The 26603-nt window shown below is 38.9% G+C and overlaps 1 protein-coding gene and 2 long non-coding RNA genes across 5 annotated transcripts in view; 2 read left to right on the forward strand and 1 right to left on the reverse strand.

The window, feature by feature from the left end:
- Positions 1 to 25712, reverse strand: part of LOC131273277 (uncharacterized) — a 152511-nt gene extending 126799 nt beyond the window's left edge. The window contains exon 1 of the long non-coding RNA XR_009180448.2: positions 25327 to 25712. This is a non-coding gene — a long non-coding RNA (uncharacterized lncRNA). The remainder of the gene's footprint in view (positions 1 to 25326) is intronic.
- On the forward strand, positions 533 to 17116 carry LOC139436407 (uncharacterized). The gene is made up of 4 exons (XR_011645646.1): positions 533 to 4976; positions 6225 to 6435; positions 12752 to 12856; positions 14511 to 17116. It is a non-coding gene; the product is annotated as an uncharacterized lncRNA (long non-coding RNA).
- OSGIN2 (oxidative stress induced growth inhibitor family member 2) overlaps positions 25147 to 26603 on the forward strand; it is a 32462-nt gene continuing 31005 nt past the window's right edge. Inside the window, exon 1 of one of the 3 annotated variants that reach the window (XM_004474739.3) lies at positions 25147 to 25603. In XM_004474739.3, the coding sequence (XP_004474796.2) occupies positions 25515 to 25603 (89 nt within the window). In that variant the 5' untranslated portion in view covers positions 25147 to 25514. Of the gene's footprint in view, positions 26231 to 26603 lie in introns of all 3 variants that reach the window. The other 2 variants (XM_004474740.4, XM_004474742.4) reach the window with 2 other exon arrangements.

A 26603-nucleotide genomic window follows, 5' to 3' on the forward strand; every position in this document is an offset into this window, starting at 1 on the left:
AATTTTATCTTCTATGTCCTATGGATTGATTTTTTTCCTGTTTATGGGTTGCAATTTTTTTCCTTTGAATACTTGGAAATTTTCTATTGGAAAATAGAATATTGTAAATTTTAGGTTTGAGGTGCTGTATTTTGTTATATTCTTTTTTTTCTTTTTCTTTTGAAGGAGTCAGGGATTGAACCTGGGACCTCTTATGTGTGAAGTAGGTGCTCAACCACTGAGCTCCACCTGTTCCACTGTTGTACTCTTTTTTTTTTTTCTGTCTCGTTGTGTTGTCTTTTTGGTGCATTGCTTCACCATGCCATGTGCAGGTCTGGGACACCTTTTTTTTTTCCCTTCTTTTTTTTCACCAGGATGTCCCGGGTATCGAACCCAGGTCCTCCATATGGTAAATGGGAGCTTAATTGCTTGAGCCACAGCTGTTTCCCAACCACTGTTGCATTCTTAAATATTGTTGAGCTTTGCTTTGAAGCACAGTAAATTTATTTGCAATCAGTTCAACTCTTTCATTGTTTTCTTTTAAGCCCTGTGAAGGTGGAATTAGAATAGCCTTTAATCTAAGGCTGATTTGGTTCTCTACTGAAGCCACCCCTTATGAAGACTTTGCTTCCTGCCTCATGTATTATGAAGTCTTTTCACCCCGGCTGGTTAGAATGTGAACTACTCTGAGCTCTGGGGTTTACTCCACTCACTCTTTTTCCTGTGTTCTTTCCCTGGCCTTGAATACTTTCTAATCAAGCTGAGGAAGGTAATTACTAGAAAACACTTTTTGAATTAGTGTCATTGCAACTCATGTTCAAGAGGTTCTCCCTTTATTTAAATTAAACTTCCTAGGGATTTTTACTGGGTGAGTTACTCATAATCAAGACCAGGAAAAGTTATGCCTATACTGCTTCAAGTCTTATTTCACAGTGGCCACTCCTTACCTCCCTCATCCTTACAACTTAACAATCTCTGCCCATTGTTTGGTTTTAACATGCAACAGAGCAGAGCAGTGCAAAGGCAGATGCTATAGCAGTCAGATGTGCCCATACAACAGCAGTAACAGTCACTGATATTTTAAAAACTGGGATAAGCAGAGAGCAGAACAATACCAGGCCAACCACCAGAGGCATAACCAAGCTCCCCTTGACTGTTGCAGCACCTTCAGTCACCTTTCTTTTAGATCCACCTTTTGTAAGAACTAAGGAGCCAGGGATGCCCAGCACTCACCTCCTCAGTCATGTCCTAAAACAGTCGCTCTGAAGAAAGCTGTAGAGACAGCCTGGAAATACTGACTTGATGTCTTCTTTACTGGGAGATATCACAACCCCTATAGCTTTATGCTTAAGAGAATAAATAATATCTTAAAGTATTATAATATTCATATACATCGTATCATTTCCAGCTCCCAAAAACTTTCTGAGGTAGGCAAACCAAGGATTTTTTTCTTTAAACTGAAAGGTGAGCTGACTTGATCAACTGTACACATCTTGTAAGTGGGAATAAAACCATCTTCTCAGAATACAGTGGTTGCGAGTGTGGATTGTGCATCCAGACTGTGAAGGGTGGAATCTTGACTCCACCATTTCCTAGCTGTGTGATTTTGGGTAAGTGATTTAACCTACCTGTGCTGTAAATGGAAATTTTCACTGGGCTGTTTGGGGGATTAAATGTGTTATATATTAAAAGCACTCTGGAAGAATGTGGCGATACATGTGAAAAATATAACTAATGTAATTTATGGATTATAGTTAACAATATTATAACGTTTTTATAGAAAAAGCAAAGCCATTACTATATTAATTCCAATGGGGTAAAAAAGAATATGGAGTTTGGTTATGTGCGATATGAAAACAGTTAAGCATTTTTTTCTCTTCCTCATATTTTTTTCCATTAAGGGGAGCTTGACTACATCATTTAGCTAATCTGTGTTCATCTGTGTATCTTTCTGAACACTAGAGCAACAATTCAATTAGCAGTTGGAGTCAGTCAAGATAAAAGTAACTGAAAAAGAACTTTTAAGGAATAATTGTTCCAAAACTTGTTGCACTGTCTTTTTCTGTTCTTTTATTTTGTGAATTTGAAATAAAGTTAATTTTTTAAAAAAAACCACCACCACTCTGGAATAGTGCTGGCATAGAGTTGGGCGTTTGCTCTTATTTACTCCCTATTTTTAATAGCATTTTCTAATCTGCTTTTTGGGAGAAAAAAATCAACATTTTTGCTTCTAGGTGATACTGTTTATTTAATCTTTAAACTAATAAGACATTAACATTATAAAAAAGGAGAATAGTGTGGCAGGTGCAGCTGTCCCAGGAAGGCCCTAAATCTAGAGGTAAAAGGTAATCACTCACTAGAGATAACCAGTCAGAGGTCAAAGAGCCACCTGCTCTCAGAATGTAAGTGAGCAGACAGGTAACTCACCAGTTCTAGCCATACCTTCCCATTCTCTTTAAGCAGTAACCTACTTAAACTTTGTGATACATTGATCCTTTGCTTCATTTATGTCTAATAACTGATAGGCAGAAAATAATTTATTATAATGTAATGAGAAATAAAATACATTTTGGAATAAGAAAAATTTCCTTCGTGTTCTTTTGAGGTTTAAATGTATTAATATGAATAAAAGTGCTTGGCAAGTACTATATAAATGTTAGTTATCATTATATATCCTCTTCTTTACTCTTACCCATGAAGTCCTTGGATTCATGCCAGCTACGTACACACCTTGCATCCTTGCTTACAACTGTTTTCACCAAATTAACATAATATCTAAGGGGCAGCCTACAAAGATGCAGTTCTGTTGGTCTCAGTCCCAAATAATCTCAGTTCTCATTAAAGGTAGATGTAAGGGAGAAGGCTTGGAGAAACTCTTGGCTTTGCCATTTCTTGCCCTGTGCATAAAGAATTAGGGATATTTGGAAGTGATTACAAGTGATTAGTGTAAACCCAGCCCAGGTCCTTGCAGTAGAGACCTCCTTCAATTTCTCTAAGGAATGAAGTGGACTTGCTGAGGACTCTGGGGAAGGTGGGTTGTGATCTTCCTTCCTCATTTCCCTTCCCACCCATTGCCTTTATGCTCCCTGTAAAAAACAAATTTCTAAGTTTTCATTTAATTTTTAAAATTTCTAATCAAGCTCTGTCTTAGCTACATAATTATGAGTGTTTTTTTTCCCAAAAAAATACAAGGATAATCTGGTTAACATTTTCGCTTAGAGTTTTTCCAGCTGGTGGTTTTATGTCTACATTCCCAGATCAGGTAAGTTTTTCTTAAGACACTCTCAAGCTCTTTAATTCATTTCAAGATTGTTTGATTCCAGATAAAGAACTTGTTTTTCTGGTAGGGAATCACTTACCTTAAATGAACTTTCCTTGTAAAGTGGCTAACCTAACCTAATTTCTAATATAATCTGAAATGTATGGTAGCCATTGAACACAGCATGGTTTGCGTCCCTATCTTATGAAGAAATTTGTCAGACCATGGTTCTGTGCAGTGCAGCCTTCTGCACTGACCATGGGATTTGATGCAAAAAAATCTCAACACTTTGAGCCAACCTAAATTTATATTACACTGAAAGATAAAACACACGCACATGCAGAGTTCAGAATGGAATTAACTCATGTAGAAGTTTAAGTTATTAATTCCCACATTTTACATCTAAATGTCAACCCATGAGCAAATTTAGTTAAATAAGTTAAGATATAAAGTATAGGGAACAATATTAGGAAACTATTAAATTATTTTAAGACTATTTAATAAAAGCAGGATTTGATAAGTGCCTTTTCCTATGTATGCATGCATGTATGTATGTATATATTTATTATATTATATGGGTGTATATAAATTATAGAAGAGAATACACAAAAATATTAAGTGGGTACATTTAGTGGACGGATTCTTTTAACACTTATTTTCTTTTTACAGAAATGTAAAATCAAATAAATGGTTTCAAAATATTCCAGATATTTGACAAATTCAAAATGCCTATTCCTAATGTTAATTTAAAAAATTTATTCATTTTAGCTTATGCTTTTACTTGCTGTTTGATTCCTGATTTACCCATATAGAAGTCAATCAGCAGAAGAACATTTTTGAGAACATCAGTGACCTTGTAAATCTTTGCTCTCAAGAATTCTAGAATGTGAGCTCTGTGTCTACAATTTAAATCCTTAACTTCAGCAAAGATTAATTTCAGTTCAGTGTCCCTGAAAGTGATTAATGCTGAACACTACTTGTAGTTCACTAATACTATGTTTTGAAGGAGGTGGTGGAAATTAAATAAACATCTTTCACAATTAAAATACTTAAAATATCACTACCTTTTAATTTACACTATGTCCATGCTTCTTACGGCATTTGACATTGTACAGTATGAAGAGTCCAGAGATAGCAAAAGTGCATTGATGAAAATTAAGATACTTCTGTATGCTTAGGGTTGGAAGCAACATTAGATACCATCTGCTCAGAAGTTTCACCCCATAGAGATTGCTTTACATAGTATGCTAATGGCTGGTCACCCAGCCTCTGCCTTAATACTACCTCAAGAAGCAGGAAACACATTTGAATGCTGGCCAATGCTAATTATTACTCCTAGTTATTATCACTATTACTATTACTTCTATTACTACTGCTACTATTACTAATTCCATTAAATTTGCATAGACCTTTCATATATTTCTTGTGCTGAACCAAAATTTGCTCCCCTGGAAATTTGATTAATGCAAATCACTCTCTCCCCAACTAGGAATTTCATTAGTTTGTTTCAGATCCACCTCCTTTGACTCTGATATAGATTTTTAGAAGGAATTTAATTAATCGAACTCTTCAGGAAGTTAAAAAGAAACCAGCAAGAGGGAAGCAGATGTGACTCAAGCGACTGAGCTTCCGCCTACCACATGAGAGGTCTTAGATTCGGTTCCTGGTGCCTTCTGGAGAGGACAAGCAAGACAGCAAGTTGGTGTGATGGGCAGGCACAGCAAGCTGACGGAACAAGGTGACAAAACAAGGAGACACAAAGATGAAAGACAATGAGAGACACAACAAAGCAGAGAGTTGAGGTGGCTCAAGCAATTGAGTGCCTTTGTCCCATATGGGAGGTCCAAAGTTTGGTCCCAGGTGCCTTCTAAAGAGAAGACAAGTACACACAGAGAGCACACAGCAAATGGACACATAGAGCAGACAGCAAACGCAAACAACAGCTGGGGAGAGGAGGAATAAATAAATAAAATAAATCTTAAGAAAAAAAAGAAACCAGCAAGATATATCTGTTTGGATTATGCTTGACTACTAGCAACAGAAACCCAAACTAATAGTATCTTAATTTATTCCTCTCACATGAAACGAAATGAGATAAGTGATCAAGGGTTGGCAGCATTCCTTCACAAACTATTGCACCATCTTTATTGTACCATTGAACACTAGAAGAGTTAGTTCAGTGAACCCATGTATAGGGAACATGTATCTGATAAAGAATTTGTACATACAATCCAAAAGAACTTAAAGTACAGTAAGATGGTGATTAGCACAACATTGTGAACACAATTAACAATATGAAATATATATCTGAATGTGATTAAAAGGGGAAATGTTATTTTGTATATATGGTAACACTAAAAAAATTTTAATCCATAGGACTACATTATACAGTGAACCCTATGCTAAGCCTTGGACTATAGGTAATAGTACAATTATAAAACTGTGTTATCAATTGTAATAAATGTTCCACATCATTGCAAGGTGTTAATAATGGGATGGTATGTGGAAATCCTGTATTTTATACATGATTGTCCTATAAACCCACAACTTCCCTAATAAAGGGAAGAAGTAAACCAATAGGTAAACACATAATTAATAAAACAATGGGCAAAAGATTTGAATAGGCAGTTCACCAAAAAAAAATTATGAATTGCAAATAAAGCACATAAAAAGATGCTTAACAGCATTAGTAATTCAAGAAAAGTAAATTAAAACCACAGTGAGATACCACTACATAACCACCAGAATGGCTAAAATTAAATAGACTGACCAAGTGCTGGTAAGGATATTGAGCAACTGGAACTCTCATACTTTGCTCATGGGGATACAAAATGGTACAATCTCTTTAGGAAACATATAGGAATTTTACCACGTGACTCAGCAATCCCACTGCTAGGTATTTTCCCAAATGAAATAAAAATGAATGTATAGAAAGACCCATATGCAAATATTTATAGCAGTTTTATTTATTTTTTATTCTTGACAGGCCCAAACTGGAAACAACTCAAATGCCTATCAACTGGTGAATAAATAAACAAAGCATAGTACATTCATATAATGGAATTCTACCTAGCACTGAAAGGGAGAACATTCCAGGCAAAGAAGACAGTTGGTATAAAGGCTTGAGACAAGAATCAGCTTGTTGTATTGATGAAACTACTAGGATTTAGGGGTTGCTGGAAGGTTAAGTTTAAGAGGTAAGCACCAATTAAAATAGATTACATAACTTGCATGCTATGATATGCCTTAAGATTTATATTATTGGTGAAGAAAATTATATTATACAATTCGATTTGGACAAGACAAGGCAAACAGTCAGGTACTAAGAGAAAATAATTAGAAAAAATATATATGTTAGTGCATGAATTGGCATGTTCCCAAGGAATCCAAACCTGTGATGGTATACTAGGGAATCAAAAACAGGAAGAGAATTTTCCAGAGGATGTGATATAAATGTATAGGATAGACGAGATTTGCAAATATTTCTATGTAATTTCTATGTGCTTGCATTATATGTAGTTTCTCTCCCAACATTTAAGTTAACACATTATTAAAGTCAGAGAAGTAGTGACTGTATTGACACTGTAAGAAATATGGTATTCAAGAAATTGAAAGACTCTATAAAGGAAAAAAAACATTTTATTTCTGCTAACAGATTTTAAAAGCTTTAACTCTATTTTACTCCAATTTTTGGCTCTAAGATATCTTCATAAGGACAAGAAGCTAACACACATGAATTCCACAGGGTTTACAGACTACCCCTCAATTTAAGAAAATTAAATGCTTTGTTGAAAAAAGTCCATCAGGATGGGTTGGCAAAAGGAGTGACTCAGATGGATATATAAAGTAGGAAGAAAAGTTGGATCACGGTCACCACAGAAAAGCTGAAACCAAAAAAGGCAGAGGAGATAGGGGAGGCAGTAGCCAGAGCTGTTCCCACAAAGCTAAATTACATTAATGGAGGCATATTGCCAACTGCTGTCTTTTCACCAAGTTTTCCCTTGGCAATTATGAGCTCGTAGCCTGGACATGTAGAGTCATCAGAAAATGATGAGGGCATTTTGGAAGGAAAGGATGTATATATGTGTAAAGGATGGAAGAATAAATAGGGGACTTACGGGTAGGGTATAAAACAATGACTTGGCTGCAAGAGATGTTCTTTAATAGCTTACAACCTATATGGACCCATTTAATCTGTGGTGGTGCCATATATGTCTGAAATCACACATGTGGAATCTGCTGGTAAGTTGAGCTTGTGCTCCAATTCTAGTAACTAGGCTTAAACCACAGGCCTATTTCTTCCATTTCTTGTTAACTTGCATGGTATGTCAGTCTATTTAGAACTTGCTGGTTTTTACTAATACCACTCTCATGCAATGGAATCCTGATTCTGAAACCCAGCTCAACTATTTTCTTAATCTTTTTAGTGTGCCTCAAGATACTTTTTAGGATACAACATCAACCCATGTTGGAGTTCTCTGCATGTCAGATTGCTGTACTGCATTATTACTTGTGAGCTGATGTCGCACCCTCCAGATTCGTTGAATTAAAATTATTTTAAGAATCATCAGATGATACTAATTCCTCAGTAAATATTCAAATAACTGGGTTTATTATCTATAGCTTCATAAGATCGGTTTAGAAAGTAAATTTGGCCATTTCCATCTACATGTCAGTATATTAGCACGGGCTTTAACAAATTATGTTTTATAATGATTTCTGGTCCAAAAATAAACAGAATTCCTCTAAATGTGGCGATTTCTAATACATATCATCTATAAATTCAACGATATTATTTTCAACAATGCTGTAAATTTTTACAATCAAGATATGCTTTAGGGAATTAATAAAGTGAATACTCATGAGTTATATTAAAGATAGTGTAAAGATTGATTTATAGATCAAGTTGTAAAATACTTCTAAATTTGGAAGTTTGTAGTATTACTGAGGGGGAAATATAGTTAACATTATTAGTTTCATTCTAATAAAATATCTTGGTCATTTACTGAGCACATATATCCAATGATAAAAGTTGCTATCACTGCCCCATGCTTTGGTAATTAACGCAAAGACCTGCTTGGGTGAATCACTTGGAACAGAAAACAGATTCCTTTGGAGAAATCTGTTAGACCTACTAAAGAATTCCCCATATTCTCCTGTGAAGAGTGTTATTTATTCTGCCCCTCTTAGGGCAAATCCCAAAGGTTACCTATGACTTGAATTATTAGAATGGAAAGCTTTGGCAGTGCAGTCCACAGTGTTTTAGCGGATACAATCTAAATATGTAAGATAGTTGAATCACAAACACATTTCTATATAAATTTCTCTGTGCTTACACAGGATGTACTGTTTTTCTGTCTCAATTTTCAGGTTAACAAACTATTATTTCTACTTCTATAAGGAAGTTTACATTGTCAGAAATATAAGATGTGCTCAACTAACAAAGACAAGGGGGAAAAAGAATATATTTTACTACTGTCTATAGTAAGTCTCTATATGATGGAAATAGGCTCATTTTTGGATTAAAAAAATCACCATAAAATCAGCTAAGTTGTTGAAGAGTTCCAATTCATATTCTCAATGTTTTCATCTAATAAAAAAGCCTCACAGTAATTACAGAACAGTTTAACAATGGAAAAAGCCTTTTTGTGCAAAGCCCATCAAGTGAAGTTGGGGAGAAGGAGATCCAGGAAGAGTGAGCATAGAAAAAGTACTGAGACAAAGAAGAATATGATGTGCTTGGGGAGTAGAAAGAAATCCTTGTAGCTGAATCGTATCATTGTAGGACAAGTAAGCAAGGGAAGATCATGAAAGACTTTGTAATCCATGTGAAGAGTTTGAACCATATTGCTTGAATTGTATAGCTCACTAACAATCAGATTTTGACCTAATTTTTGTATGAGGTGTGAGACTTAGATCAACGTACATTTTTAAATTTTTTTAAATTATTTATTTATTTGTTTTTTAAGATTTATTTATTCATTATTTTTCTCCCCTTCCCTCTCCCACCCCGGTTGTCTGTTCTCTGTGTCTATTTGCTGCATCTTCTTTGTCCACTTCTGTTGTTGTCAGCGGCACAGGAATCTGTATTTCTTTTTGTTGTGTCATCTTGTTGTGTCAGCTCTCCGTGTGTGCAGCACCATTCCTGGGCAGGCTGCACTTTCTTTCGCACTGGGCGGCTCTCCTAACGGGGCGTACTCCTCGTGCGTGGGACTCTTCTACGCAGGGGACACCCCTGCGTGGCATGGCACTCCTTGCGTGCATCAGCACTGCACATGGGCCAGCTCCACACGGATCAAGGAGGTCCGGTGTTTAAACCGCAGACCTCCCATGTGGTAGACGGATGCCCTAACACTGGGCCAAGTCTGCCGCCTCAACGTGGATTTTTGTGCCTATGGACATCCAATTGTTCCAGCACCATTTCTTGAAAAAAGTTTTCTTCTCTGAGTTGCTTTTGCATCTTTGTCATAAATCGGTCGGGCATATTTATGAGTCTATTTCTGTTATCTATTCTGTTCCATTGATCTATGTGTCTGATCTATGGATATACAGTCTTGATTATTATAGCTATATAATGTCTTGAAATTGAGTAGACTGAGGAGGACCCACTTTATTATTCTTTTTCAGAATTGTTCTGTTTTATGTCCTTTGCCTTCCCATATAAGTTTTAGAATAATTTTGTCTATATCTAAAAAAATCTTGCTGGGATTTGGATAAGAATTGCATTAAGCCTATATCAATTTAGAGAGAATATTTTTATTATATAGTGTTCCAATGCATGAACATAGCATATCTTTCCATTTATTTTGATCATTAATTTCATCACCTATATGGGTTTTAAATTTACACCTAAATATTTCTTTTTGAGCAATTATAAATTATATAGTTTTAATTTCAGTGTTCACATGTTGACTGCAAATAAAAATAAGATATTTGCATGTTACCTTATAGCCTATTATGGCCGTCCTGAATTCACATACTAACTTGAGTTTTTTGTTGGTTTGTTTTATAGCTTCTATAGAATTTTCTACAGAAAGAATCATTTCATCTGCAAATGGAGAGTTTTATTTCTTCCTTTCCAAGCTGTATGCCTTTTATTTATTTTTGCCTTACTGAACTGCCTAGAATTTCCAGGACTATATTAAATAGGAATGGGTGAGCAGGTATCCTTGCTTTTTTCCTGACTTTAGGTGAAAGCATTTACTCTTTTACCATTAAGAGTGTTAGCTATAGGGTTTTTGGTAGAGGGCTTTCAACAAGTTGAAGATTTTCTCTATTATTCCTATTTTTCTGAGAATTCTTATAAAAAAATGGGTGTTGAATTTTGTCAAATCATTTTTCTGCATAAATAGATATGATCATGTAGTTTTTCTTTAGCCTGTTGATGTGATTGCCTACATTGACTGATTTTTGGTAATGCATTGTATAATTCTTTTTATACATTGCTGAATTCTATTTGCTAATAATTAGTTAAGGATTTTTGCTTCTATGTCCCAAGGGATATTTGGTCTGCAGGTTTTTTTTTTTTTATTTTTTTTTACTTTCTTTGTCTGGTTTTGGTAAAGGGTAACAATAGCTTTGTAAAATGAATTTGTGACTGTTCCCTTCTCTTCTTTTTTTCTGGAAGAGATCATGTAGGATTGATGTTAATTCTTCTTTAAATGTTTGGTAGAATTCTCTAGTGAAACCATCTTTCACTAGATATTTCTTTTTTGGAGTTTTAAAATGACACATTCAATTTCCTATTATAGAGCTATTCAGAATATTTCATGTTGGGTGAGTTGTGGTAGTTTGTGTTTTTTGAGGATTTAGTCTACTTCATCTAAACTGTCAAATTACATGTATAGAGTTGTCTGTAGTATTCTCTTATTAGGCTTTGAGTCTCTGCAGTCTTTAATTGGCCTGTTTCATTCCTGATACTGGGAATTTGTGTCTTCTCTCTTCCTTTGTCAATCTTGCCAGATGTTTGTCAATTTTATTGAACTTTTCAATAAAACCCCCAAGAAGCAACAAATACAGTGAAAGATTAGGAAGACTTGTATATACTGAAGAAATGAATGATTTTAGATTAATATATGAGAACTATTTGATATTGGGAGGCCCCCTTCCTCCCAATCAAACCATATGGATCAAACACAATGGAAGTTTTGAGTATAGTGTCAAGCTAGAAAATGACAGGAAAAACTCCAGATGGTAGAAATTAAGAAGAAAATGAAAAAATGGAGCAGTGATTAGCGAGGAGAAGCAGAAGCCAAAATAGTGTACACTGTAGGATGACTACACGTGTATTTATTTCCCAAGGACAGGCCTGGCTTATACCCTGAACCTTCATAGTTATAATTACATTTATATAATTATATAGTTTAAGGAGTTAATGACTTATACATTCATAGTTATAAATAATGAGATAAATTATAAGGTCATCCAAGCTAATGACATTTTGAAAGCCGATATTACATTTAAGAGTGGAACACCAAGATTTTGATAACGATGCATGAAAAGTTATCTTGACTGAAAGATCTAACTAAACTTCCTGCATACAACCAGGAGTCATAGGGACTGACCACTTATGAAATAGGATATAGAAAAACTTTGGCCACCGATCCTGCATGGGATACTGCAAGAAACTTGGCTAAGGCAGCGGACTTGGCCTAGTGGTTAGGGCATCCGTCTACCACATGGGAGATCCGCGGTTCAAACCCCAGGCCTCCTTGACCCACGTGGAGCTGGCCCATGCGCAGTGCTGATGCGCGCAAGGAGTGCCCTGCCACGCAGGGGTGTCCCCCGCATAGGGAAGCCCCACGCGCAAGGAGTGCGCCCTGTAAGGAGAGCCACCCAGCGTGAAAGAAAGTGCAGCCTGCCCAGGAATGGCACACATGAAGAGCTGACACAACAAGATGACGCAACGAAAAGAAACAGATTCCCATGCCGCTGATGACAACAGAAGTGGACAAAGACAACGCAGCAAATAGACACAGAGAACAGACAACCAGGGTGGGAGGAGGGGAAGGGGAGAGAAATAAATAAATAAATAAATCTTTAAAAAAAAAAGGAAAGAAACTTGACTAAGATCTTGGATGTAAAAGAAACCTCCCACAGGAACACAGAACCACCACCTGTGGGTAACTGTGGAATCCAAATTCATTCTGTTTGCTTAACTCTATGATTCTAAATTGAGATGTTTGCATTAAAACTGGTTCAGAGAAATAGCTGGGAGGCCCTCAAACATTATGAAGGAAGAGGAGTTAAGGTTTTAAAAGGTCTAACTTCCCGCCTCCCCCCGACCCCGACTCATTCTATAGGAAGCCCACAGTCCATGTCTAGGACTACGGACTCTTTTCTCGTTTCCTTTTTTTTTAGGTACTGGGCCAGGGGTCAAACCCAGGACCTCCTATGTGGGAAGTCAGCGCTCAACTACTGAGCCACATCAGCTCCCCTTTTCTTGTTTCTTAATAAACTCTTTACACCCTTGCCTACCTTATGCATGTCCTTAATTCTTTTATGCGACATAAGCCAAGAACCTAGAAGCCCAGAACAGAGCCTTCCGCCAACATATTTGGAGAGCCGAGCAAGGAGACAAGGAGACAATTAAGACTCCCCGACCCTCGCTGAAGAATGGTGAGTTATTAAAGCCTATCTGTGCCCTTTTTGTTTTAGTACTGAGTCCCCCAAGACCCTTACTCTGGGCCGTGGGTAAGCCAACTTACCCTGGAAGTTTGCTCCTTAGCCCCACGGCAGTTCCGAAATCCTAGTTAATCTATTACCTAAGGACCCCTGAGACTATATGCCTGTATGCCTTAGTCAGTATCTGCTTTTAATATGCCTCTTAATGTCGTTTAAAGGCAAACTCAGTCCCTGGCAGTGGTCTCGCTCATGGCCAACCTTTCAAATTAGCCCCTTTTCTAGGAAAAATAATGCAGTTTGGTAGCTTTGGTTCAGAACCTAGGTCTGGACATCTCCCAAGATATTTGCTCTGGGTATGCCCATGTGCATGGTCTCTGTGATTTCCAGGACACTAGGAACCAGAGAAGCAACTCCAAATGTCCCCAAGACTTAAGCAGCTTGGGCACTTCGGTTTGGAGGGCAAAAGTTCCGTCAGGCAAGGATCTGGGATGCCAGATCAGCGGACAGACTTTTTTCCATTTTTCCCTAAAACAATGGGTGGCTTCTCGAGCATTCCAGCAGACTCCCATTGGGATATCTTTTCAGGAATTGGGACAACCTGCCTGATGTCCTAAAAAGGAAGAGGCTAATCTTTTCCTGCTACCCCATGTGGCTGCAGCATGGCCAACAGTGGCCTCTACATGGGACCCTGAATTCCAGTTACAGGTGTATAAGAGAGAAAGAGAATGACAGACAGATCTAAGGGCCAGAGACCATGTGGCTGTGTCTCCTTAAAGGAATGAGGAAACGCACTACCAAACCAGTCAATAATAAACTCAGGGAAATTACTCAGAGGTAGAATCTAGCAACCCAGCTAGTCTGCCTCAGATATCTATAGAAAGCTGCAGAAAATTTCGCTGGGGCCCCAAATTTCCATTAACTCCCTTCTGGAAACAGCCTTGGCAGTTTTCAACAATTGAGACTGTACCACCAAGATCAAGCAGGTGAGGCAGACACAATGCTCCAAAGCAGACTCACCTTTTAATTAACATGGGAGCCAATTACTGTCCTAGCCCGCACTCCAAACCTCTCTAGCCTCAGTTGTGACTAACAAGGGGAGTGAATGGGGAATCAAGATCTTGGCCATTTACTAATCCTCTTCCCTGAAGAATAAGGAACCTCCTCAAATGCCATCATCTGCAATTAAAAATTTCCTGGAAAATGTCTTCTGTCATGTCTTTCCCTATGCTAAGTGTGTAAAAGTCTCTTCTCTGTTCAAATCTGTGCTTAACTTGGTATTTAACTTTTTAAATCTGTGTTCTTTGCTCTTAAATCTGTTTTTTAACTTAGTCTGCTTGTGCCTAGGAAACATGGATTCACATGTTACAAATTGGATGATGGTGAAAAATAACATAAAAATTAGTCTTTAAATGTCAATACTATCTTGCCATTAGATTTGATGTAAAAGAGAAATCACATAAATTAGTTCAAATGCTGGAAAAGCAGGAAAACTTAGCAACATTAATTTCACTAATAAAATTTTTTAGTTGCTTAGTTAATAAACGAAAATGCACAATTTTTTTTTAAAGATTTCTCTCCTCCCCCTCGTTGCCTGCTCTCTGTCCATTAACTGTACATTCTTCTGTGTGTCTGCTTATCTTCTCATTAGGCAGCACCAGGAACCAATTCTGGGACCTTCCGGAATGGGAGAGAGATGCTCAATCTCCTGCACCACCTTAGCTCCCTAGTCTGCTGCATCTCTTATCATCTCTCCTGTGTCTCTTTTTGTTGCATCATCTTGCTGCGCCAGCTCTCCGCTCAGGCCAGCAGCACCCCTGTGCAGGCCAGCACTCTTCTCCAGCTAGCTTGCCTCTTGGGTCAGTTCACCACATGGACCAGCACTCTGCCACGTGGGCCAGCACTCCGCATAAGCCAGCTCTCCATTCAGGCCAGCTCGCCACGTGGACCAGCTTGCATTCACTAGGAGGCCCCGGGAATTGAACCCTGGACCTCCCATATAGTAGACGGCAGACCAATCGCTTGAGCCACATCCACTTCCCCCAATTTGTAAAAATTTACTAGAAACTATGAGTTAAGATCATTATATAGATGCCTGTTATTATAAAACAGCAAAAGCTGAAATTGCTATAACTGGATTTAGCCTAGACCTACTATTGTGATGGTAATCTCAGACTAATCTACCTTTCTTTATGGTTACTTCAGGTCTAGCTTGTGCTTATTATAGTAATATTAATTATAAACTGAATTTATCTTTGATTATGGTTATCTTGAGACTAGTCTCTCTCCCAGGCCTACTATTTTGATGGTAATCCTAGACTAATTTACCTTTGTTTATGGTTACTTCAGGTCTAACCTCATCCTTATGTGTGCTTGCTATAGTAATGGTAATCCTAAACTGAATTTATCTTTGCATATGGTTATTTTGAGTCTAGCTTCTGCCCTAGACCTTCCATAGTGATAGTAATTCTAAACTGAGTTTGCCTTTACTTATGGTTATTTCAGGGCTGGTGTCAACTTTGTGATGGTAACTACTCTATTCTTCCCTGTTTGTAACATGGCAACATCTACCCCTATGGCTCATGGGAAGGCAAACTTGATACCTGTCTCTTGTCCTTCCACTGGTGTCAATAATCCTGCTCTTTCTCATGACTCCAATATGGCTAGACCCAAGACCCCATGACCTTTGAGGTTGTGTGGTGGGAATCCTTGGCCCTCGGGGTTGGACGTCCATTCTTCCAGTCCAGTGGCGACCAGAGTCCTGTTATCTCTAAGGATTGGGGAGAGGGAGGCCTCCTACCTTGAGTGTTGAAGTTCCTAAAAGCAGCAAGTATTGATTGAAACTAGTTTCCCTGAGATTTCAATGACCTCAGTGAGTGCATATTGAAATTAGTGTTGCTCATCTAAGGTCTGTCAAAGTCAAAATGGGAAATAAGCAAAGCTCTGAATTAAAGGAAAATGTTGTAGATTTTATTTTAAGCATTGAGAATTACTTGGTTAAGAGTCAATAACTATAAAGGACTAAATTCTTGTGCAAAACTGCCTGGTCACAATGAAGATTAATCAGAAATAGCCTTCAAGGAGATCTTTTGAATAAAATGTTATTTTACAGTTATTTTTAAGAGAATGAAAAGTATAAATAACATTAGTAAGTTGTGTGTGTTTCTGCATCTAGCTCTCTATTTGTGCCTATTTGTTCAGTGTATATCTTCATATTATCAGAATGGTAATATCAAACTATTAATAACAAATGAAAAGTCTCAGAGCTCTACTCAAATTGTTAAAAATTAAATAAGTGCTTACTAGGCAGGGGAATTAAGAATCACAGTTTGTCCTGTAACTCCCCAATTTAAACCTTTCAACAGCTTAAATATAAGGGTGGTTAATAATCCTATTGTCAAATTTCAGTAAGTAAAGGAAATGTCCTTGAAAGCTATGGAAAGATCTTTTATGCTTTAAGGTTAACCACAGAGTTATATTAAAGAAAAGGGTTTTAGCCTTCTGTGGAAGAAAAGAACATTCCTTGCATAGAACTATAATTTTTTCAATTTTAATTAGCTTAGATGTAATCTCCCTAGGTTTACAGGATACTAATAAATTAGTATTATATGTATTACATCTTTAAGATGATAAAAGTTGTAAAGTTCATGTTTAATGAAATATAGATCTGTCCTAAAGTAAAATAACTAGTTTTCACTGAACAGAATAAGGGATGTAAGACAAGACTTATAAAATGGATAAAGGTAAACTTCACTGATTGCTAATTATTATTTAATAAACTTATTTAAAGGTAAAGTAACTAATCTATGTGGTTATGAGTTAATTATAAGAAGTTTATAAAAGCATTGTCTAGGGAAACGGACTTTGGCCCAGTGGTTAGGGCGTCCGTCTACCGTATGGGAGGTCCGCGGTTCAAACCCCGGGCCTCCTTGACCCGTGTGGAGCTGGCCATGTGCAGTGCTGATGCGCGCAAGGAGTGCCGTGCCATGCAAGGGTGTCCCCCGCGTGCGGGAGCCCCACGCGCAAGGAGTGCGCCCGTGAGGAAAACCGCCCAGCGTGAAAAGAAAGAGCAGCCTGCCCAGGAATGGCGCCGCCCACACTTCCCGTGCTGCTGACGACAACAGAAGCGGACAAAGAAACAAGACGCAGCAAATAGACACCAAGAACAGACAACCAGGGGAGGGGGGAAATTAAATAAATAAATAAATCTTTAAAAAAAAATAAAAATAAAAAAATAAAAGCATTGTCTAATCTGAAGTGCTTAAGTGGTTAATTCCAGGAAGCCATTATTAAATAGAAACCTAAATTGATATTAATAACAAAAAGTAGCTTCATAACAGAGAAACCTGTCAGAGATCACCTCAGTCTGCATGTTAAGGTGATGGTAAGGGAAGATAGCCTTTTTTTTTTTTAATTTTTTTATTTTTTATTGACTTTGTAATAATATTACCTTAAAAATATATATGTGAGGTCCCATTCAACCCCACCCCCCCACCCCCCCTCTCCCCCCCCCCAACAACACTCGTTCCCATCATCATGACACATCCATTGGATTTGGTAAGTACATCTTTGGGCACCTCTGCACCTCATATACATTGGTTCACATCATGGCCCATACTCTCCTCTATTCCATCATGTAGGCCCTGTGAGGATTTACAATGTCCGGTGATTACCTCTGAAGCACCATCCAGGGTAGCTCCATGTCCCGAAGATGCCTCCACCTCTCATCTCTTCCTGCCTTTCCCCATACCCTTTGTCCATTATGTCCACTTTTCCCAATCCAATGCCACCGGGAAGATAGCCTTGATTCCATTGGAAATCTTAGGTTTTCATAAAATAGTGGAGAAAGTTTTTTCCCCTGTACTGCTAAAGTAAAACACATGTTAATTAATGTCATCATGGTAAAGGTGTAAAGTAAAAAGCAAAGTACTAAAATAGTTAAGTTCATTTGATATGTTATACACTGCATTGGAAATGTTTAGAAAGTGAGATTGCAATATCATCAACACCTCTCGTGCGTTCAAACCAGGCATTCAGTACACTGCATGGTGCCTTTCCATTTGAGTTTTTGGCTAAGTCAGTCACTATGATCCTAAAACAGAAAAGGTATCTACTACATTTCTGAACATTCTCCTTAAGTGGATGGAGAGCACTGCAGTTTCAGACTCCTGCAGCAGCCACCAATGACTCAGTATGGCCAGGTTTACAATGGACATTACCTCCAGACCTGCTGTTTCATAATGCCAAAGGGCACTATGCCTTAGGCCAGTGAAATACTAGAGCCTGTCTTCCTAGCTTCTCTCTAGATCAACATTGCTGTAGCATACATAATTGGTATTATGGCCAGCTCCCATGGAGAGACAATATGTATGGTATTGCATATCTGGAGCTTAGATCTACTAACTGCAGCACAAAGAGGAAATTGCACATTGCTTAGTATTTAGTACTGCACCTATATATGATGAATATAATAATATCTCTTCCATTCTAGATCCTATACAGAGGGATAGTGAACATGTTATAAATCGTGGTAAACTTAATTCATTTTCTAAGAAGTTAATGAATATGCCTATAAAACAATGGCTCTCTTAAGTACTGTTTTTATTTTGTTTGCCATATGCTTGTCTTTTCATTGCCTATACTGTCTTTGTGAGTTTATGTCTAGGGCAGTGCCTCTCATCATACCTCTCCTAGCTGTCCTAGGCATAACCACCATCATGGGAACTGGGGTTGGCAGTTTATACGAAACCCAGCAGGTCTACCATAATCTCTCCCTAGAGTAAACCAACAGCATAAAAGAACTCAAGGAAGAATGCTGTTTCCCATAAATTTTGGGAAGATGCAGCCTCTGAAGGCACCTGGCCTTTCTCACTCTTGTGGTCCAGTATGTCACGGCTGGCCCCCTTTTTGGGCCTGCTTACCACCATCTTCTTTATCTTTGAAATAGGAACATGTATCTTCAAATTCTAAGTTTATTTCTTCCAGAATCAACACCTTCCAGAACAAGGTTATTAATCATGAGGGGTTTCATCCAGCTCCAACCGTGGTCTCCCTAAACTGCAAGAATATAGCCAGGGGGTTTTATGCCTAGTCAGGTAGGGTCTAATCCCCCTAACCAGCAGGAAGCAGATACAGAAGAATGACCATCGCCCTTCAGCTCCCCCTTAAGAATAAGGATGTAAACTCTCTAGAGGGAGTTGGGGCAGGTTAGTATAGGGAAAGAGAAGACTCGGGTCACAACTGAAGACCCGGCAGAAAGCATGCCTCGCAGTCAGCATAGCCGGCAGAACATATGGCCGTGAGACCCTGCCCAGAAACCTCCTGAGTGTAAGGCTGCCAGAAAGACCCTGTGAGACCCTGGCCACAAGATCCCATTCAGAACTCTTTCCAGGGTCAAAGAGAAGCCCTACTTAACCCCAAATGGGTCTCGTCATTGGGTCACTAAGAGCTAACAGGTGGAGATCATAAGGTAAACAATCAAAACAGCTAAAAGCTAAGGCCCCTATCTGATATTATGGGGGAGGAGTAAAGGTTTTAAAAGGCCTAACCTACAGCCCCCAAGCATGTGTCTCATCCTGTAGAATACCTGCAGTCCACGTATAGGACTCTGTACACTTTTTTTGTTTCTTAATAAACTCTTTACTCCCTTGCCTGAAAACAAAACAAAACAAAACAAGTTCCGATCTTGTGAAACCCATCTCTAGACAGAGGCAAATATAAAACTGCTCTGTGGTTAAGATTCTACAGTCCTGAGCACATAGCATTAAGTCCCCAAAACCAACCCCAGCTGGAGATGAGTTTACAGTTAAGATTATAATTTACTTGAGGAAATGAATCACCATGAGAAAGTGTTAGCAGACTTAACAAAAGAGGGAATTTGCACACCAAGGACTAGAAAAAGAGTATTGTCGAATCTGAAAGATACTTTGACATAAATGTTTTTAAGGGAGGAAGGAATAAAAATCACAATGAAAGAACAAGACAATATTTTAAATAAGAGCAGGCATATTTGTAAAAGTGCCAAACAAATCAATAAAATATATAGTCATAGGGGGGATAGCTTAGTGGATAGATTTCAAATCTGTTCTTTCATGAGTTTAGCTAAAGCTCTGGTATCTTTTGTTAATTTAATCTGGAGATTAACTCTTGCATACAAAGTATTCTTAAACCAAAAAGAAGATTATTTCTGGCCCCTGGAAATGCAAGCATTTTACATGTTTTTTAATGGAAACGGATTTCACCAATTTTTTTTCAGGGAATGATGTAGAAATCAGGACTAGAAATCTTTAGATTGCAAATCCCATATATAAACTCTAGTTCCAAGCTCCAGATGCCACACTAAATTTCTAACATACTTAGCATGATTTTTCATTGTTTTCAATTACGGTGCATTATTTGACTTAAAAGTACACATAATTAAGCACATTCCCTGGCAACCCCCTCAAAAAGAACACACTATCAAACATTCTAGTTATAGTAGTGTAACAGGCAATCTGACATCCAATCAAATGATTATTTTAAGTATGTCATGACTGGTAAATATTTTAAAATAAAACTTAAGAGATAACTATTCACATTTATGATTAAGGCCATTATTCTTGGGATATATAATAATCTGTTTCTTGATTGAGAACAAAGTCAATTATTCTGTTAATACTCTGTAACTGATAATAGCATTATCACATAAATTTAAGTTGTTTTATTTTAAAAGTTTTATATTTAAAATGCCAGGTTAACAACTTAGTCTTTCTTTTGCCATGGAAACATAGCAAGAATAAATTATACAATGGTGGAAATTCAAGTTTTCTTTCCAAATAATCTGTTCTATGACATATTTGACATCACAGTTCTTTCTTCTCAATTCTATGTGAAAAAATGCAATATAGCTGTGGATGTGCAATAGAAATCAGAGTCTTGAAATAAGTCAGTTACTTGTCTTTTGACTGAGATCCATGTCCAGAAGTAACCTAATAATAAACATACCAAAAACTCCTATGCCATAAAATCCTTCTATTGATTGGGGAGACCAAATAGTCTTTTAAAATTAAAAGAGAAGGGAAGAGCATAATAACAAAAATAATTTTTAAAAAATCAGTGTCCTTATGCAATTATCCTACTTAGGGGCATAAATACATTTAAATTCTCAAGCTTCCAGGGGAAAAAATTTAGAAAATGGATCCCTTTCCAAAAATAATTTTGCCATGCATCTTAGAATTTTCCCTAATATAATGGGTAAATATGTATTAAAGAGGATGATTAGGTAGAAACAACATCTATAATGGTATTCATTCTAAGCCTTTTTAATAAAGTAGATTAGGGGAGGGTAATGTACTTTGCAAGATGCTAATACAATCGGTTTACACAGTACCAACAAAGTGATGTAGCAGTATTTAAATCAAATAAACTTTGGGACCTATTAAAAACCTAAAGCAATTCTTTTTCCTCCCGATGATGTTCTTGATAAATTTGCTAATAAAGGCTTAGCTACTATCATCAACCAAATAGGGTCTCTTTTGTCATCAAAGTGGAACAAGACTAAGGCTAAATTAATGAACTGAGTCAACTAAACTGTCCCCACATTTAATATTGGTCTGAGATATTTTAAAAAGCCTAATTAATTCCATGAAAGAAATTAAAATTTTACTGTTTTCTTAGGAACCCATGCAATAGAAAGTATTGCTAAGATATTTCATTAAATGCTAGCAGTTCATAGTCATGGAGCTATACCATGAACCATACACTGTATTGTCTAATTTAATCTCACAATAGATAGTAAAATGCCTACTGAAATTGGTACTATTGCTATACTTACTTTACAAAGAAGGGAATTGAGGCTAAGAGATTTTTAGTAACTTGTTTGACACACAACTAAAATAGTTGAGCCAGAATTAAAATAAAGGTAACTTTAACCCACTCTACTCTTAATCTGAATTATACTATATTCAGTTTGAAATATGGAGATGGGTGAATTTTTTAACTGCTTTGATAAGAAAATAGAAAACAGCACAAAGTTTACATTTTACTGTATTTCAAGTTCACAACTGGTAATAGTGTATAATACATGAGGAAAAGAACTTGAAATTAATTTATACCAAATAAGTTTACAAATTTTATAAATTTATATGAGACTCAGAGAGGTGAAGTAACTTATCCAGTTACTATACACCAAGCTAACAAACAAGTCAAGATTGAAGCCCAGATCTTCTGACTCCCAGACCAGATATCCAGCAGGCTTTCCTGGGATAAAACATTTGCCTGGAAAGATTCACAAAGATTTTATATAAGAGTGTAATGCTATCACATTCTAAACATATTACATAACATGTCTCAACCATATATTTTAAGGGATAATGACTTAAATGCTATTTAAGAAGCCACTGAAGTTCAACAAATATTTATTGAGTGCTAATTATGTATTAGGCACTGTTCCAGGCACTTGAGTTTCATTAGTGTACAAAACGACAATCCATGTCTTACTGGCATATATTCTATAAAGGGAAAATAAACATTAAGCAATAGACACAGTAGGCAAGTATATATGTTATAAGATAAGAACTATGATTAAATGAATGTATAGCAGGGTATGTGAAATTGGAAGTGCTGATTTGGGGAAACAGAGGGCAGACTGCAATTTTTAAATAGGGTAATCAGGGTTAGCCTCACGGATAAGGTGATATTTAAGTAAATTTTAAGGAGATGAGGAAGTTAACCATGTGGATATTGTAGGAATATTGTTCAGGCAGAAGGAACAGCCAATGCAAAAGTCTTGAGAAAGCTTGCCTGACGTGTTTAGAGAACAGCTTAGGCCGACTGAGAATAATTAATAATTAAGAAGGGAGTTAAGAACCATAAGCTTGCGTGTGTGTGCGCGCACACATGAGGTTTCTAACCATTTAACTTTATCAATGAAATAAACTATAAATTTTCTATTTATACAATAACTATGTATTATAAGGTCAAAGAAGTGAGTGTAGTTCTCAGACTTTTTTGAAAATATTTTGCTTGATTCTGAAAATGCAAAAATGTACTTTCTAGAATTTCACTTCTAAGGAATGTAAAAAAATACATGTTGATAATTATGAAAACTAACACTTATTAACATGTGACAGGCACTGTGGTACATGTTAATAACATTTTCTCATTTAATCTTCCCAACCAGTGAAGTAGGTTCTAATCTATTCATGTTGTAGATAAATTATCAGAAACTCAGAGATGCTAAGTAACTTCCCTAATATCACACAGCCTAGTAGAGTGAAGACAGATGGCCCTCCTAGCCACTATATAACGTATACAATACCAGCACCTGGTGTGGCAGTTTGATTTTATTTATGAATTCCAAAGAGATATGAATTATATTTGTAAACTGATCTGTTCCTCCAATTGTGATACCCTTTGATTGTACTAGATTCAGCCATCTTTGATTAAATTATGTTAAGATTAGGGCTTTTTTTACCCTCCCAACCCCCTTCCCCCCCGGCTGTATCCTGTGTCCATTTGCTGTGTTATCTTCCGTGTTGTTTCTTCTTTTTTGTCTTTTCTTCTCATTTTCTCTAGGCTTCATTGGGATTCAATCCTGGGGACCTCTGATGTAGGAGAGCGGTTCTGTAACTTGAGCCACCTCAGTTCCTAGTTTCTGTTGCATCTTGCCTTGACTCTCCCGTGTCTCTTTTGTTGTGCCATCATTTTGCTGTGTCACTCCTGCATGGACCTCACTTGCCTCAGGGGCCTGGCTTGCCCCAACAGGCCTGGCACACCTTCACCAGAAGGCCCCAGGGATGGAACCTGGGTCCTTTCATATGGTAGAACAAAGCTGAATCACTTGAGCCATATCCACTTCCCAAGATTAGGGCTTTGATTGGACCACATCAATAGAGTGCAGCTCAGTTTAAGTCCCCACCCCATTGGTGGGCTATATAAAGGGATACTCACACAGAAGAGACAAGGGACTAGAGAAAGGTCCACAGACACGGCAGAGAAGAAAACTTTGATCCTGGGGCCCCAGAGAGAGCTGAGCCATTCACCTGATAGTTTGTAGCTGAAGAGACCGGAGTCCTCAGCAGCTGAGAAGGCCTGGAAAGAAAGGAGCCCTCCAGCCTAGAGATGAGACTGGAAGCAGCTCAGCCCAAGAGCCTTAAGGGGAAGAGGAAGGCTGAACCCTCACAGTCGACAACCATCTTGCTCCAACACGTGGCAACAGACTTTGGTGAGGAAATACTTCTTATGGTATCTTGAGTTGGACTCTTTAGGGCCTTGTAACTGTAAGGTTTTATTCCAAATAAATACCCTTTATAAAAGCCAACAGATTTCTGGTACTATGCATCAGCACCCCTTTGGCTGACTGATACACCAGGAAAGAGAGTTTTTCAGTAAGGATTCTACAACCAGGAATCATTGTGAGCCCAGAAGGTACCAAGGGCTGGCAAGGCTAATAAGTCCCCACTCTAAGATATACCATGGGGGCCCTGAATGGAGGACTGAGGTTCTAACACACAGGTGGGGGGATACGAGACTGTCCTGACTAGCTCTTTTTGTTTCCCTACAATGGAACCAACCTTGAATTTTATATTTAAATAAAAGCTCTTCTATAATTTCAAAGTAAAAATATAAAAACTCTGATAAGCCCAATTTGCTATAAGAAAAATATTCTATGTAGTCATTGTGACCTGGTTTCTCACAGAGTACTCTTTGGGGTAAGCCATGAGAAATGCAGGAAGTTCACAAGGTTAAATACAATCAGATTAAGTCTAAAATTTATATATCCACTTTATTATTTGATCTGAAATTATAGCAAGAAAACACAAAATGAAAACAAAGCCATAAAAGAAAAGTTTATACAAAGTACATATAAATTAGACCTTTCTTCCAGTTTTAAATAGTATTTAGGTACTCTTGATTGGCTTGACATACCTTTGGGTACTTTCAAAGAATATTATGCATCTCAATGGAAACCACATGCTTTACTTTCAGAAACATTAAAATAAAACGAGTCAAACTGTTGACAGTTCAAAGAAGAGATAAACATAATTTTTAAGATGGTAAATATGCTTAGATTGTATAATCCTATTTTCTTTAAAATTCCACAGAATCTCAAATAATTGCAGACTGCATGTTTGTTCAATGACAACATTCAGCAAAACGTACCAGAACATTTAAATACATTATATTTTAAAAGATAAACATACCTTATATTTTAAATGCAAAAAGTAAATGGGGGTTATGGGGAGGAGGGATAGAAAGAAATCTCTGAGAACAGCGGATACAACCAAACTCCTCTACTTTGGAAACTCGCCACTAAATGCTTTTCTAATTCCCGATTGCATCACAACCACCTGGCGGGACTTAAAATTTTCCTTCCTCCTCCCCCCAGGCTCTAGGGAGGTGCTAAGCACCTGGATTTTTAGCCAGCGAGGGAGGTTAATTCTTACTTTAAAAAGTGAGGGTGACTTCATTTAGGAAGCCGGACTTACATAATCAGAACCTTTGGAGGTGGAGCCCAGGCACCTGCGATTTGGCGAATTCCCCCAAGACATTGTGATGCGGGGTCTAGAGCGAGAAGCACCCAGAGGCTCTGAGCATCTGCGCTCCAGCAGAGCGAAGGTGGGTGCCCGGGTGCTGGGCGCTCAGCCTCACCCGGGCGTCCTCGGGGGAAGCGGGTATGGGCGGACTCAGGCGACATCACGGCGCTCGGGTCACGGAGGCCGCACCGTATGCAGGGATTTCCCCCGCACCGTCCCGCCGGCTCGGGTTAGTGGCTTTTCCGTTTCCTTCGTCACTCTGCCCTCTCGGCGCGCGTCCGCCGGGCCGGGTCTCGCGAAACCCCTCACCACGTGAAGCAGGCCGAGGCCGAATCCCCACTCGCCTCGCCGCGGACGGGCTGGCCCGCAGACCTCGGTCCCCGGCCCGCGCAGCCGCCGCACTGTCAGGCCTGGCCCCTCGCCCGGGCCTGGGCTCCACCAATCACGGGCCTCGCCCGCAGCCGCCGCACCTGCGAGGAGGAGCCCGCGCGCCGCCGCTGCCGCTGCCGCAGCTGCAGCCGTAGCAGCGTCCCCGCCCCGCTCCGCCCCCGTCGTGGTTCCCCAGAGTTCACGAGCCGGCGCCCGGCGCCCGGCAGGCGAGGAGCGGAAGCTGCTGCCCCTGAGGCGAACTGCGGGGCTCTTGAGCCCGGCAGGTCGCCGAGCGGCAGCTTCCGGGCAGCCGCGGCAACGGCGCGGCGCGGGGACGCCCTGCGCACCCCTCGACCCCGAGCGAGCGGGCGCCCAGAGCGGGCAGCCCCGCCGCGAGAAGCGGCGGCGGCCGCTGCTCCCGGGCATCTGATACGCATCGCTCCATGCCCGTATGGTGCTGCCGCTGCTCCCTGGCCAGTCATTTCAGGTGACTTGTCTGTAGTGGAGGGGAGGAGGGCAGACGGGTGGAGAGCGGCCGGGCCGGGATCGGATGAGGCCGGGAGGGTTCAGAGGACCGCGGTGGGGGCCGGGCCCGGGCCCACGGTGGAGGGAGAAGGCCTGGACAGCCGAGTCCTCCCTCCGGTCCCCGCCCGGACCCCGCGGGGTTGAGGTTTTCCATCCCCGCCGCCTCCACAAGCACCGGGGAGTCCTTCTCTGTCCCCCCCTTTTCTCGCCCTGGTCCACACGAATCATAGGACTGCGGGACTGGTTAGGCCCAGAGCGAGTCAGTTACGAAGAACAGAGACTTCCAAGTAGTACAAACTTTTACTATACGGTTCCGTCAAGGGCCTGTTTTCCTG

This window comes from Dasypus novemcinctus, chromosome 14, assembly GCF_030445035.2.
Source record: "Dasypus novemcinctus isolate mDasNov1 chromosome 14, mDasNov1.1.hap2, whole genome shotgun sequence".
NCBI lineage: Eukaryota > Metazoa > Chordata > Mammalia > Cingulata > Dasypodidae > Dasypus > Dasypus novemcinctus.